At 36.9% G+C, this 15,668-nt stretch overlaps 3 protein-coding genes across 3 annotated transcripts; 2 read left to right on the top strand and 1 right to left on the bottom strand.

Annotated features, from left to right (window-relative positions):
* LOC109838583 lies at nt 272-1,045 on the top strand. Its single transcript, XM_020407018.1, has one exon. The coding sequence runs from the start codon at nt 272-274 to the stop codon at nt 1,043-1,045; it is 774 nt and encodes a 257-aa protein (XP_020262607.1).
* LOC109838582 lies at nt 6,081-7,942 on the top strand. Its single transcript, XM_020407017.1, has 4 exons — nt 6,081-6,382; nt 6,491-6,771; nt 6,876-7,236; nt 7,306-7,942. The coding sequence occupies exons 1-4, from the start codon at nt 6,081-6,083 to the stop codon at nt 7,940-7,942; spliced, it is 1,581 nt and encodes a 526-aa protein (XP_020262606.1).
* On the bottom strand, nt 13,701-15,436 carry LOC109838581. Its single transcript, XM_020407016.1, has 2 exons — nt 14,789-15,436; nt 13,701-14,183 (listed from the first exon to the last, which is right to left on the bottom strand). Exons 1-2 carry the CDS (start codon nt 15,434-15,436, stop codon nt 13,863-13,865), a joined length of 969 nt encoding a protein of 322 aa, XP_020262605.1. The 3' UTR covers nt 13,701-13,862.

The following is a 15,668-nucleotide window of genomic DNA, read 5'->3' as shown; positions in this document are numbered from 1 at the left end:
AAGTCAATTTTAGGCTTGTTTAAAAATCAGGAATCTGTCATATGCAGGCAGATTATAGATTATCAAGAGTGTTATCCTTGGTATACAAATTTTTTGGACGTCAAATTATGTCTTGCCAGTTAAAGTTTTACAAAAGATAGATGAGTTGTGCAGAAATTTCTTGTGGGGAAAAACTGAACAGTTACACAATATTCCCCTTGTTTCATAGGGTAAAGTTTGCTTGAGTATGAAACATGGTGGTCTGGGTATTTACTCGGCCTCTACCTGGAATATGGCTTCAGCACTGAAAATCCTTTGGAATATTCATATCAATAAGGAAAACTTGTGGATCAAGTGGATTCATGGCACATATTTAAAACACAATGATGTGTGGCATGTGCAAGCTAGAAAAGGGGATTCATGGATGTGGAGACAAATTCTGAAAGTGAGAGACAAGGCTCAAGGATTATATAGGGGTACTGATAACCTGAAACAACTCATCTTTTCTTGTTCAAAAAATTCAAATATTCGATTATCAGCTTTGTCTTCTGTTCTCTCCCCAACAACAAACTTAGTGCCATGGCATAGCATAGTTTGGGAGAAATTAAACTACCCCAAGCACTCTTTTGTGAGTTGGTTAGCAGTTCAAGATCGATTACTTACTCAAGATAAATTGATCAATAGGGGGATTGTAAACAACAACAATTGCTCTCTGTGCACTGATACTGAAAACAGGAACCATCTCTTCTTTGAGTGCTGTTTCTCAAGGGATGTGTGGATTATGGTTATGGAATGGTTACAATTCAAATGGAAATCTTGCAATTGGGATCAAATCCTGAGCTGGTATAGCGTCAGGTTTAGAGGGAATGGATTCAAACAGAAGATTAAAAAGATAGCTCTAACTTCTACAGTTTATAGCATTTGGTGTGAGAGAAATGCTAGGATTTTTAAGCAAAAGAGAAGAACTGCTGCTCAGCTTTTCAGAGATATAAAAATTAACATCATGTCTATTATCCTCAATGATCACTTTCCAGATGAGATTAGAGAATGGATTTGTTCTCTATGATTGTATTTAGAGGCATGTGAGTCGACTATAGATTGTTGATTGTAATCTCAGTTTATGCTGAGAATATAGATGTACTGATTTTCCATATATGGTAAATGAATAAAGCATTTTCATTGACCAAAAAAAATTTATTACTGTTGATCAGAATTAAATAATTGCTTATCAATTTGGTTATTTAGAATAAATGCAGTTGCGTTCCATTTGTTTTTTTTTCTTTCCTTTCTTCTTAGTGCCTGTTTGGTTCATTTCCTTAAAAAATGGAAAATATAAAGCCATGCTGAAAACCATTTATTACTGTCTGATAAACATTTTTTATTTCCTCAATTTTCTATGTTTGGTAGGCAATAAACATAATGGAAAATGTTGTTTAACATCACTAGGGTGAGCTTACCACCCACAAAAGACAAAAAAAATCTTTTAACATACCAACCTGATTTTGAACTGATGATCCCAACAGTAATATATGACCAACGGTCCAAAAAATAACAATATAAGGTGCAATCTTATAGAGTATATCAAATTACCTGTTAATGTATGATATGATTTGATTAGACAGGTATTTGCTTAATATTATAGTGTAGATGATATACCTTGAAAAATGGGTAATATGATGAATTGTTAAGGATCTCTTGTGCACTACATTCAGTGCTTGTTTCATATATCGGCCTTGAATGCATGAAATAGCTTCTAAGACTCTGTTGAAGTATCTACAAAAGTCTCCCCTGATCTTATAAATTGTATTCTCACAATACGGTTTTTAGATTTATGGCCCAATATATTCAATGTTATTGCAAGCTGCTCTTCTACTGTTATATGCCTCGAGTCCTTTAATAGATTTTTTCCCCTCATAATCTTTGCTAGTTTGATAAAAGCCCCTGATCACATTCTAATAAAGTTTTGATAGCTGTCACTAAAACCGTGATATATACGATTCATAAAATCATCTCTAATTTTTTTTTGCCTTATCATTTCTTCACTTGGATCAGACCGTATTGATCTAGGCATGCACTTTATTCTCCTCAAGAATGTAAATACTAAAACCATGACAGAAAATGTAGCCCCAGCACACATTCCTAAAACAAGCTCTTCATCATCAAAATCACCATCCATCTACAATTATCACTTTTAAATTAAAAAAATATGAGGTTTTTTTTTATATAATTATTACCACATATCAGTTCTTAAACAATATAGTACTAGATTCATATAATCGGTTCTTAAATAATATACATTGCTGAATTTAAAGCACGTAAGTAATTATCAAATTAATTTTCTATTTAAAAAAAAAATCAAAGTAACATGTCAAAATTTTAACCAAATATCATTACTATATAAATGCATTTCAATAATAATGACCAACATTATACAGTTTATCTCCAACGAAAAATATGCATTTATGGGTTCATAAAGGCTATGACGATCATGTCGGATAACATATGGGTGGCATATATTAGGTCAAACCCAATGGGATGCACGTCTTAACAAGGAAAATTACATGATAAAATTAATCCATGAATTTTATCTATCTTTCAATTGTAAACTTTGAAATACATAGCATGCTCGGCACAAAGAAGAAGAAAGGAGAAACACAGTTGTAAAAGATAAGAATACTACACTAGAGAAAACTAAAGAAAGGCAACAAAACCCAATAATTCTTCACAATGTCTCTTCGGCTTAAGTCAACAAAGACAAATACATTTGTATAGAAATATCTTGACACCAAACATTTTATCAACAATTGTTTTCTCCACAGAAATTGGAATTACTCACATGCAAAATCTCGTGAATCTATAACTAAATACCTCCCTCTACGATGGAGGTTCATTTGCATACATCTATAAATGCAGTACACGTCACAAGATCACTATGAATACACCCATAAATTCATAACTCATTCACAAACAGCTATTGGGCAAAACAAAATTGCATGAATAAATACATGATGTACGTGGTCAATGTATGAGAGCCAAGTTAGACAAGCTTTAACAGATGAAGTTTGAATTGGGTAACAAAACTAACAAGAGGAAGTCACCAAGCAGTACATTACAAGATCAAATCTTCCAAAATTATTGATAGTTCATTAAAATATGGCCTAAAATATGACTGAAAGCTAGGAAACTAATATAAAATTTAAGAAGAGAAATTCAGTAGGTTTTCGACGACCGGAGCAACATCGTCACGTGCAGTCTAAGAAAAATTGAAGAGATGGATATGCAGCAGCAAGAAAAATTAAGTGAATTCTCAAAACTAGCGAATCAGATGAATTAGATGAAGTGCTAAGTAGCATAAAAAGATTCGACCTTAAAGCCTCTATCTTTTTAGCAAAATCAGTAACTTCACAAAGTTACTCAGTTTCTCCCCAAAATCAGTATCCTAGCCATTGCTGAGATTTTTCATCATCTACCAAATAAAATTGATTATTACCATCTGACATTAAGGGGTGAAATGGTTTTTTTTTTCTTTGTGATCTATGGTGGCTTCGAGGCTTTGAGAGGGAGAAAGGGGAAAATTATGATAGGAAGGTGGTGAGGAGAACCCTAGGGCATTTTCCCTAGAAAGTTCATGCGGGTTTCAAAAAGGTGAGCGGGACAATATTTTAGTCTTCATTAATTCATTTCTCACTCATTTCAGCCACTTCAAGTCTGATATGGGTTTTCTTCAAAATTTGACGTGGCACCCTATTTCTGAGATAAATTTCCTTAATACCCTCAACGAACCAAACACTGAAAATGGAAATTGAGTGAAATTAAAATCTGATGTGGAGCTCTTGTCAGGTCCTGAGATCTCCATTTCCTCTTTTTTTTTTCAAACAAACAGACCCTTATCCTTTAATCTAAATCCTTTTCCTTCTCTTTTTTCTATACTTTTTTGATTTTATTTTTATTTTTTGGATATCTTCAGACAGATTAGATATACTCCAATAAAGTTGAAAAAGATTTTAGTTTATTTCTTAATAGATAATTAGTATCTGAGGCTCTTCAACTTATAACTACATTATTTGAATTATATATTTGTCTTTACTTGTTATATAAAACTTTAATCAGATGTATTCATAATTACTTCATATCCCAAATGGACAAGAAAATTGGGATAAATTTCTTGATAATTCCTACTATGTTGTTATGTGGACCAATAACGACTCTTTATTTTATAGGCCCATGAAAAATATGTATTTGCAAAAATTATATAACATATGCATTATTATAGGAACCAATGGAACAAGAGATATTAATAATCCATATAACATATCATAGGATTTATGTACAATCAAGAATGTAAAGAATATGAAATCCAAATCAAAATCATAGTGTGGGCTTTAATGTTTTAAGCCCCCTCCACGTCAGCTTTATACTAAAAGCAGATCGTATTTTACAAAAAAACCAAAACTGCCCTTCTCTTTCTTCCCCAGACGAGTCCTGGTCCGAACAACAGAAGTCACTTCTCATTAATGCGATATGATGGGGAAAATGGAGGGAAATTTCCCCCTTTTTTTTACTCCATCTCATGAGCAATAACTAGTTAGTTCTCTATTACTCCTCCTCCTCAGACCAAAAAATTCTCTCTATAACTCTCTCCATCATGAGCAATAACTAGTTAGTTCTCCATTACTCCTCCTCCTCAGATCGAAATGGCTAAAAAGGACATCATCTGCATTGTCTCTTCGCAGTATAAAGCGGTATTCTTGAAGATTAATTCTTCAACCACCATCTTGGATCTCAAGTTTGATGCGGCAGAGAGGTTAGATCTTCCATACGAGTCATTAATTTTGGCATACGAAGATCAAACAGTTGGAAGCTTAAAATTTCTCATTGAGAACGATGGTGATCTGACGTCTATGGTGGAGCATTGCCACAATCTTGGACTGAAAGAGGTTCACGTGCAAGCTTTTAAAGAAGGAGATGATTCTTCGAATAAACAGGAAAACGAGCAAGTCCGACAAGACATGTAGGTTAACTGTAAAATCAATTAACTTAAGTTCTAATCGTCTTCTTGTTAGTTCTATACTAGGTTTAACTGGACTTCAGTTCTAATGTTTTATTTGTCATTAAGCAGTTCTTTGTTATGCTCCATACTAGAGTTCTAATGTTTTATTTGTCAGTTCTAATCGCTATTTTGTTAGTTCTACTAGAGTTATTGCTGGTTCCACTATAGTTCCCATATTGTTAGTCCTAATTGTTATAAATTAGATATAACGTGGTATAAATTAGACAATGTAGGTATAAAATAGAACTAACAAGCCATCAGTTAGAACTGACACTAACACACTACAGATTAGAACTAACACTGTGCATATTATTAGAACTAACACGCTACCGAATAGAACTAACACTGTAGGGGATTAGAACTAACACTCTACAGAATAGAACTAACACTGTGCAGATTAGAACTAACACTCTACAGAATAGAACTAACACTGTGCAGATTAGAACTAACACTCTACAGAATAGAACTAACACTGTGCAGAATAGAACTAACATGTTATAATTTTGAAATAGCTTGTTATAAAATAGAAATAACTTCGTTAAATTAGAACTAACCTTTAATGGCTATATTGTTTGTTCTAATAGCTATTATGTCAGTTCTAATCAATGCACTGTTAGCTCTAATGGTTATATTGTTAGTTCTTTCTAGTTCTAATTGATTCTAACAGCAAGCAATTGTCGTTTTTGCTTTTTATCTTTTGCTATTATCTGTTGATACTTCTACTATTTGTGCAGTTTGAACTCAAAAAGTGTAGACTATGGCCCGTCGGCGTTGTGGACCACAAGTGTTCCAGATAAGAATCCCAATGAAAATCCTTCCGGAGATGATGTCATGACGATTGATGACATGATTAGCAGATCAGAGAGGATTCCTGCTTGGTGGCACACAACTTTAACCGGTGAGGGACAACGATTTGAAAGTGCGAAAGAGTTAAGATTGGCCTTGCTATACTACTCCATGGCAAAAATAATTCGAATACGAGTTTGGGAAGAATGAACCGAAGCGTATTCGAGTGTTTTGTCGGTTTAAGGCAGCCAAAAATTGTCCGTGGATGTTATTTGCCTCTCCACCGAAAAATGATAATAGACTTGAAATCAAAAGGTTTGTGGACAATCACAGTTGTGGGCAGCATGGCAATAATGCTGGTCAATCTAGAGCCTCAAGGCGATTCATTGCTACCCAATTACAACCCACGTTAAAGGTTCGACCGGATATACGGCCTATTGACGTTCAAAAGGAGTTTCTAAGCTCGTATGGGATTAGGATCGATTATAGTAAGATTTGGTGGGGTAAAGAAAGAGCACAAGAGAAATTATATGGTGATGCCCATGAGTCCTACGATCAATTACGATGGTAAATAGAAGATGATATATAACATAAGACAAACTAATTTCCTTTATGTGACGTTGATTATAGTTATTTTTTCAATGTTGGTACTAACGCTTATCTTCAATTTTCTAGGTATGTAGAAGAGGTCAAGAAGACAAACCCAGGTAGCTATATTCATGTTGAACAAAATGAGGGGAGGTTTACAAGGTTATTCATATGCTACGCCGCCTGCATAAATGGTTTTTTATACGGCTGTAGACCACTCTTATTTTTGGATGGTACCTTTCTTAAAGATCGATTCAAAGGCATACTCCTAAGCGCCGTAGCATATGATGGAAATCAGGGGATATTTCCATTGGCGTATTGTATATGCGATCAGGAAAATAATGTTAACTGGAAGTGGTTCTTACAAGGTTAGTTCTATCCCTAGCCATGTTAGTTCTGTTGCAGGTTATGATAATTCTAGCTCATTCATTGCTAACTCTAATTCGTGTATGGTAACCACAACTCTTTGTAGGTTTGTGGTCTATTCTCTATGAAAGGCCAGATCCATACAACCCTCCACACAAGCTAGTGATAATTTCAGATGCGGATAAGGGGATCAGAGAAGCAGTTAGAGAATTTTTTCCAGATTCTATACACTCTCGATGTGTGTTGCATCTAGTTGAGAACTTCAGGACAAAGTTGAAGGATTTGGGATTCAAATCAAAAGATACTCAGATCTTGGGTAATCTATTGCAATCTGCCTGTTACAAATATACTAGAGCAGAATGGAACGATTACATGGACGACATTAGACTGGTTGACGAAAGAGCTTACAATATTGTGATGAACTACGCTCCAGAAAACTGGGCCAATGCGTTTTTCCCTGGAGTTAGGTAAGTTATAAGCTATTTCATTACATGACTATTATAAGCCGCTTGACGAATTCCCTATTATGTTTTTAGATATGGTCACGTTACATCAAATGTTGCAGAGTCATTCAACAAATGGATACATGAGGCTAGGCTACTACGGATACTTCAACTGGTAGAGCACATACGTAAACAGATTATGGTTCGTATGAATGAGCGACGAACCATGGCTGAAAGTTGGAATCAATTTCTTTGCCCCAAAGCTGAACTTGCTCTCAAAGAGAACATGGAAAATGGCCGTCCATTGGAGGTTCGTCAGTCCCACACAGGATTATTTGAGGTACAATCCCATAGATCTTGTCAAGTGGATCTAGACAATAAAACATGCACTTGCCGTGGGTGGGATGTAACCCGTGTCCCTTGCAAACATGCATGCGCATCCATTATGTTCATGAAAAGGGATGTCTACCAGTTCTGTGACTGGTTTATGACGGTTGAAGGCTTTAAAAAAAGCTACGAGGCAATCCTCTACCCAATCCCTGACTTTGAGAAGCGCATCGTGCCAAGGGATGAGATACAGATCCTACCTCCACTTACAACAAAAAGGAAAGGGAGAAATAAAACCAGGCGTATCAACAACAGAACTGTTTACACGCGGCCAGTAAAATGTTCTCGATGTCATATGGAAGGTCATAACCGTAAAACATGTAATGAATCTATAGCTGACTAAGTGTTTGATATGTTGAAGTGGTTTCGTCCCAGTATGCAACAAATATTTTGTTTTTTTTCTGATTGAATGTTTATTCTTGTTAATCGGAAACTAACATCATCAGCTTCCACTAGATAAAAAGTTGTAAGTAACAAAACAACTATCATATTAGGCCTAACGCGCACAAAGAATAGAACTAACATCTTAGTTATTCAATGCACTCGAATAACTAGGAGTAACAAGCCAAAGAATAGAACTAACTTGGTATCAGATAGTACTAACATGTAATAAAGCAGAACTGACTTGGATCCAGAACACGTTACAGAATAGAACTAACGTTGTGAACATTAGAACTAACACGCTAGAGAATAGAACTAACACTGTGTAGATTAGAACTAACACTCTACAAAATAGAACTAACACTGTGCAGATTAGAACTAACACTCTACAGAATAGAACTAACACTGTGCAGATTAGAACTAACACTCTACAAAATAGAACTAACACTGTGCAGATTAGAACTAACACTCTACAAAATAGAACTAACACTGTGCAGATTAGAACTAACACTCTACAGAATAGAACTAACACTGTGCAGATTAGAACTAACACTCTACAGAATAGAACTAACACTGTGCAGATTAGAACTAACACTCTACAGAACAGAACTAACACTGTGCAGATTAGAACTAACACTCTACAGAACGGAACTAACACTGTGCAGAATAGAACTAACACTCTACAGAATAGAACTAACACTGTGCAGATTAGAACTAACACTCTACAGAACAGAACTAACACTGTGCAGATTAGAACTAACACTCTACAGAACAGAACTAACACTGTGCAGATTAGAACTAACACTCTACAGAACGGAACTAACACTGTGCAGAATAGAAGGTATAAATTAGATATAACGTGTAATAAAATAGAACTAACAAGCCATCACAAACTACAGATTAGAACTAACACTCTACAGAATAGAACTAACACTGTATAAATTAGAACTAACACTCTACGGAACAGAACTAACACTGTGCAGATTAGAACTAACACTCTACAGAACAGAAATAACTTAGTATAAATTAGGTTTATAATGTGGTATAAATTAGAACTGACATAAATTAGATATAACGTGGTATAAATTAGATATAACGTGTAATAAAATAGAGCTAACAAGCCATCACACGCAACAGAATAGAACTAACACTCTACAGAATAGAACTAACACTCTACAGATTAGAACTAACACTATGCAGATTAGAACTAACACTCTACAGAACAGAACTAACACTGTGCAGCTTAGAACTAGAACATAACTAACACTGTGCAGATTAGAACTAACACTCTACAGAATAGAACTAACACTGTGCAGAATAGAACTAACACTCTACAGAACAGATCTAACATGTTATAATATATAACTAAAAGGGTGCAGATTGGAACTAACACAACATTTGTAACAAACTGTTTGGTGGATAAGCAAAATTTAACAAGAAAAAACACGCAATGATGCCAGGTCTTCATTTGTTGCTGCCCTCGCTGGATCGGTTTGGGTCTAATAAACCCTTTTCGCTGTCACTCGCCTTCCTTTTCGAAGGTCTTGGCTTACTACGCTTTAAGGAAGGAGAACTGGATCCCGCTGAGCTATTGTGGGAGACGACGGGGTTTAAAGGGAGAGGAACATTGCCGGTAGGGAGAGCCCTTGGAGAATTGGCACCCCCGACCCCTTGGTTACGGAGAAACAGCTACCATTGGTCTCTCTCGACCATCATGTGGACACCACCCCAACTAACCTCAATTAACTCGGGTTCGGCCCTAAAGGGCTGCGCACGCTGGGGCCCTAAGTTGAGTCGTGTGGATCCCTGAGCCCTCTCCAAATCCCCCCCCGCTTTGGACCTGCGTGATGGCGTATCCTTCCCTAGCGTTACCGTCCACCGGCGAGATGTAACGGAACCCAAGCCTCTTAGGGATTTCAGATAAATCCCTAACCTTGAGTAGAACTCTACAGTCTTTGAAGTTAGAATGTGTTATGATGTCCCTGGAGTACATGACACCTTCACTGATACCAATGAGCAGAGATTGAAGAAATTCAAAATTCCAGAGGTGGTATGGGAGATTGAATAGGCGAATCCATACTAGAAAGGGTTGAGGCAACATTGTTAGCCTCAGATCCTCTTTCCAACGGCAGAATCTGCCCTTAAATGTGCCCATATCTATCAAACCGAGTTCAATAGCTTGGGCAAGAACTTCATCAGATGGAAACTGCACCATGAAGCTGTTCCCTGCCGCCTCCTTGATTTGATGGGGCCATGTCCTAAGATTGAAGCGGTAGGCCAGCATCTCTCAGAGCTCCTGCACAGATGGACGGCCTCTATCAAGATTGAAGATGGCGTAAGAAGAAAGATGACGTATGGTGCTGGAGGTGTTGGCCGGGATGGTAAGCATCCTCGGAGGGGCACGAGCGGTAATTCCATGATGACAATCTCGAGAGCTATGTCATGTCCCATGGCAGTGTACACAAGAAGGATCCCCAGCCATTTGTGAGGGTATACGATGAAAATAGATGACGCTGGGTTGTGGTTTTTAGCAGGGGGAGGGGTTTGCAGAGGCGCCTACGCTGGGGCCAGTAGAAGAAAGGTGGTGACCGTACCTATCGATGGAAGTTCGTATTAGGTATTTAAGTTAATTAATTTATTTAACTGACTTGGGAACACGCGAATATATGATGTGACATGTTTGTGTGATGGAACCGTCGCTTCGAAAGAAGTGAGCAGCTGGAGGTCTGAAGATAACTTAAATAATTAAAAAATTAGAACTGGCTCTGAGATAGAACTAACGAGCATGGTACAGAATAGAACTAACGTTGAATGAGTTAGAACTAACGAGCATCACTAGAACGAACATGGTACAGATAGAACAATACATCTGATAACAATCATTTTCAATTACTTAAATATACATACATTATTGTATTTGTATGAACATATCATTCGTCACTATACACTGTTTCTTCTTTATGTCTTTGTTCAAAACCAGCCAGTAATAATTGTGCGGCAAGTCTTGCTCGCATAGCTTCAGGGATATCGTTCGGAGGATTAACCAGCAATGTTGATCGTCCTTCAATTATGGATTTTACAAAGAGGTAGACGAACACACCACAGTCAAAGCTGCAACATAGAGTGAGTTCATTAGACATTTTCGGTCCGTTCGAATACTATAACACAAATTAACACAATATAGACATCGGAACTAACTATCCTCTTTGTTGCTCGCATTTGATGGCTTGATATCTAAATATTTGGCGCATATTATCTTCAATAAAATAAGCATGATGGGCATCAAAGAAGTTTATGATTTTATTAACAGGCTCCATCCAAGCTTCGTGCCCAGCGGAGCTGTAATGCTTGACGACTTTATCTTTAAGGTCAACTTCTACAAGATGCCAATGATCGTGCCTGGCCAAAGGGATCAAGAGATACTCTATGCGGAATGCGGTATATTTGTCAATGAAGTTCAAATATAGCTCGTAATTGTTCAATTCAAAGCCATAGAGTGAGTGCTGCAAACACATCATGTTTGAGTTGAAATTAAAACAAACATGAGCTGCGAAGGCTAACTAACACCGTATTAATTAGAACTAACACGCTACAGAATAGAACTAACACTGTGCAGAATAGAACTAACACGCTACATAATAGAACTAACGTTCTACAGAATAGAACTAACACTGTACAGACTAGAACTAACACTGTGCAGATTAGAACTAACACTCTACAGAATAGAACTAACACTGTGCAGATTAGAACTAACACTCTACAGAATAGAACTAACACTGTGCAGATTAGAACTAACACTCTACAGAATAGAACTAACACTGTGCAGATTAGAACTAACACTCTACAGAATAGAACTAACACTGTGCAGATTAGAACTAACACTCTACAGAATAGAACTAACACTGTGCAGATTAGAACTAACACTCTACAGAATAGAACTAACACTGTGCAGATTAGAACTAACACTCTACAGAATAGAACTAACACTGTGCAGATTAGAACTAACACTCTACAGAACGGAACTAACACTGTGCAGAATAGAACTAACACTCTACAGAATAGAACTAACACTCTAAAGAACGGAACTAACATGACTTATGGTAGGTCTAATTTGATGCTAACTAGAACTAACGTGACTCATGGTATAACTAGCATGGATTACACAAGATCTAACATGAATTTCAATCAAAACTAACGTGGTGAAATTAGGAATAGCATGTTCTTACAAGAAAGAACACCGATACCACTCCATATCCTTTGCCGTATGCCTCCTGGCTAATCGTGTCCAAAACTGCTTCTTCCACCTGTAATTGTTATGAAACATTAAAATTCAATTTAAACAATATAATTTGAATTATTAAGGAAGTATATGTTAACCTTGTCGTCAAGGCGGCCACCACGAAGCACATATAACAACTCTTCCCTGTTAATAGTGCTGTTGGTTGTTACTATAACATTATATCTCCTGGTATAAATTAGAACTAACATGAATTAGAACTAATATGTGGAGAATTAGCATATAAATAGTCAACTGAAACTTACTTGTGAATCTTCTGAGAACAAAATTTGGTTAGGCTATCAATTTCAGCTTTGTCGAGTCTTTCTGCTACGGGAGATGGTATCTTTAAATTATGTACAAAAGCACCTGTGCTATCTATTATGCGTAAGTTAAACAATGTAGGGTCTGGAAGCTCATTATTCAGCTCTCCCAATAGAGCTTCCTCTTCATCTGTCATTGGCTTCATACTCAGCGCATCAAAAGTGGGGATTTGAATACCGGGGTAAAAATGAGTAACTTTTTCAGCTAGTTTTACTTTTGCTTCAGAACTTTCAAGTATATCTATACTAATTTTTTCCTTTTTCTTTATTTTGCCTTCAGTATATGGTGTCCTCTTTCATTTAGATCTCCTGCTTACCCTTTTTGCCTTTGGTCTACGCTTTGCTTCCACATTGCTCGTTAGAACATCTACAAGTTTGTCCACATCATGTTCAATATTCACAAGATCCTCTTCCTCCTGTGCTTCCAACTTATCTACATTCTCCTTGCCTTTATCTACAATATCTTCATCCTTATCTATACCATCAACAGTATCCTCATCAAAACCTTTGTTATCTACAATAAAATTTTCATTTTCCATATGCTCCTCTTCCTTATCTACCATATGCTCCTCTTCCTTATCTACCATACGCTCCTCTTCATTATCTCTTCATTATCTACAATATCTTCCATATGCTCCTCTTCCTATCTACCATATGCTCCTCTTCCATATCTACAATATGTTTCATATGCTCCTCTTCCTTATTTATACTATCCTCAACCTTAGTATCTACAGTCTGGTCAACCTTACTATATACCCCCTCCCCTGGAGAAGTAACTGGCTCCTCTTCTATTGCCTCATCGTCAGCAGGATGCTTTACATCCTCTTCAACAATCTTATGTACATGTTCTTGACTGGTGGGCTCTTCCTTATATACACTGCTTGTTTTGGACTTCTGTTCCTCTTGAGCTCCCTGTCGCTTCTTCCTAATTTCATTTGCAATTTTCTGTTTGATATTTGACTTAAGCAGCACTGGGTCTATAACCTCATCATGTCTTCCACATTTTTCAATTATCCTGTTAAGCCTGTTGATCTCAATCATGAATTCTTTGCAATATTTGCTCTTGGTCTGCTTTGTAGCATCAAGAAGTCGCTTGAGAAATTTAGCAGAATTCTCCAAAATGTGAGTTGCTGCTCAATGGGAAGAACATTGATCTCCTCTTCATCGTCAAAAGCAACGTCAATATGCTTTGCCATGATCTGTTATTGATACAAGATTATAATTTTAAGTAGGATTAAACATAATTAGGATATTCTTTGCAGTTAGTGTGAAATGAGTACGACTTAACATAACAGGATACTTACGTAACCTATTGAGAAGTTCTTAGTAGTTTCTTCCTGCAAAGCCTTTCTCTTTGCCTGACGCTTTTGCTGAAGAACTTCATCCCTCTGTTCAGCGGGAAGTGGATGAACATGACCAGGAGAAGCGACCTCCGCAATAGGCCTATGGACAAATGTTATTGACGCTGACTTAGCCTTTGAAATAATTGTCGGCATCCTCATAGATGCGATTCTCTCCTCCCCTAATGCCCAATTTGTCATTGGAGGTCTGGAGGTGTCTAAGAGGGCATATTTTTTTATGCCTGTCATCTCGTAGTACCAAAGCTGTACCAAATAATATATTTACCATTAACATTTAATACTAGACTAGACTAAAGAGAATAAAATATGGCTGCATCTAGAACTAACATGGTGTAAATTAGTACGTGGTACGACATGAATTATGATAGAACTAACATGACCTATGATAGAACTTAAATGGGTGCAGATAGAACTAACACTCTACAGAATAGAACTAACACTGTGCAGATTAGAACTAACACTCTACAGAATAGAACTAACACTGTGCAGATTAGAACTAACACTCTACAGAATAGAACTAACACTGTGCAGATTAGAACTAACACTCTACAGAATAGAACTAACACTGTGCAGATTAGAACTAACACTCTACAGAATAGAACTAACACTGTGCAGATTAGAACTAACACTCTACAGAATAGAACTAACACTGTGCAGATTAGAACTAACACTCTACAGAATAGAACTAACACTGTGCAGATTAGAACTAACACTCTACAGAATAGAACTAACACTGTGCAGATTAGAACTAACACGCTACAGAATAGAACTAACATAGAATAAGTTAGAACTAACAATGCATAGGTACGAATTAGAATGAAACAAGATCAGTAAAATATGGAACTTACACACAATAGTGTCATGCAACCTGGGACATATGCGACCTTTTGCTTCTTCTTTCCCTCCAAAGCAACTCCAATGCCCCTGATAATTTCATTATAAAAGAACGGGGCCCATGCAACAGAATTGACCCTCTGAATGCTATCCAGGTACCTGAGTAAGGGTCTAGGGATACCTTCCCCTGCTATGGGACTCCATATCATAGAGCATTGGTACAAAATTTGTAGCAGAGCAAAATCCTCGATATCCCGCTTTTTGGTAGATTCAACAAGCCGTTCAAGTAGCCCTTCAAGATGTTTACGTTGGCTGGTTTCTGATTTTTTTAACTTCTTACCCTCTTCAGAAATGAAAAGCTTAGCGAAGTATCCCAGCCATATTCTGCTTCTTGAGTCCCTATTGTTCCTTATGTCCTCCCCATAAATTGGGAAATAAGTATGGTTGTGGACCCATTGCAAATCAAAACTAACATTTTTCATACCCCCACTTTTTGAATCAGGTATACAAAAGGTGTTATTATCTCTATCGAAAAAGCTCAGCAGCAGCTCAAGGGTGGGCCGATCAGGCGCAGGAGCCCCAAACAAAATGTAGTGCTGAAATATAGAACCGCAGTATGCATCCCTATGCCAGTGACGGATCTTCGGGGAAATGCGCTTCATAAATTAACCTTAGTGTTTCTGCTGAGCCTGTTAGAGCAATTTTTTTCCTGCAAAAAATTTTCGTAACACGTAGTGTTATAGAACTAACAATGGACTCAAACTAGAACTAACATTGGACAAAGCCTAGAACTAACAATATTAGACCTAGCACTAACGGGAACAAAATAGAGCTAACACGTAATATTATAGAACTAACATTGGACTCATATTAGAACTAACATTGGACTTAAAC

The sequence above is a fragment of the Asparagus officinalis genome, chromosome 4 (assembly GCF_001876935.1).
Source record: "Asparagus officinalis chromosome 4, Aspof.V1, whole genome shotgun sequence".
NCBI classification, from domain to species: Eukaryota; Viridiplantae; Streptophyta; class Magnoliopsida; order Asparagales; family Asparagaceae; genus Asparagus; species Asparagus officinalis.
Note: the sequence above shows the minus strand (reverse complement) of the source record. Positions and strands in the feature narration are given on the sequence as shown.

Coding starts and splice junctions, on each gene's coding strand:
- LOC109838583 (XM_020407018.1), top strand. CDS start 272: ATGGCTTCAGCACTGAAAATCCTTTGGAATATTCATATCAATAAGGAA.
- LOC109838582 (XM_020407017.1), top strand. CDS start 6,081: ATGTTATTTGCCTCTCCACCGAAAAATGATAATAGACTTGAAATCAAA. Junction 6,383..6,490: donor TCCTACGATCAATTACGATG/GTAAATAGAAGA, acceptor TCAATTTTCTAG/GTATGTAGAAGAGGTCAAGA. Junction 6,772..6,875: donor CTGGAAGTGGTTCTTACAAG/GTTAGTTCTATC, acceptor AACTCTTTGTAG/GTTTGTGGTCTATTCTCTAT.
- LOC109838581 (XM_020407016.1), bottom strand. CDS start 15,436: ATGAAGCGCATTTCCCCGAAGATCCGTCACTGGCATAGGGATGCATAC. Junction 14,184..14,788: donor GTTGCATGACACTATTGTGT/GTAAGTTCCATA, acceptor TATTTGGTACAG/CTTTGGTACTACGAGATGAC.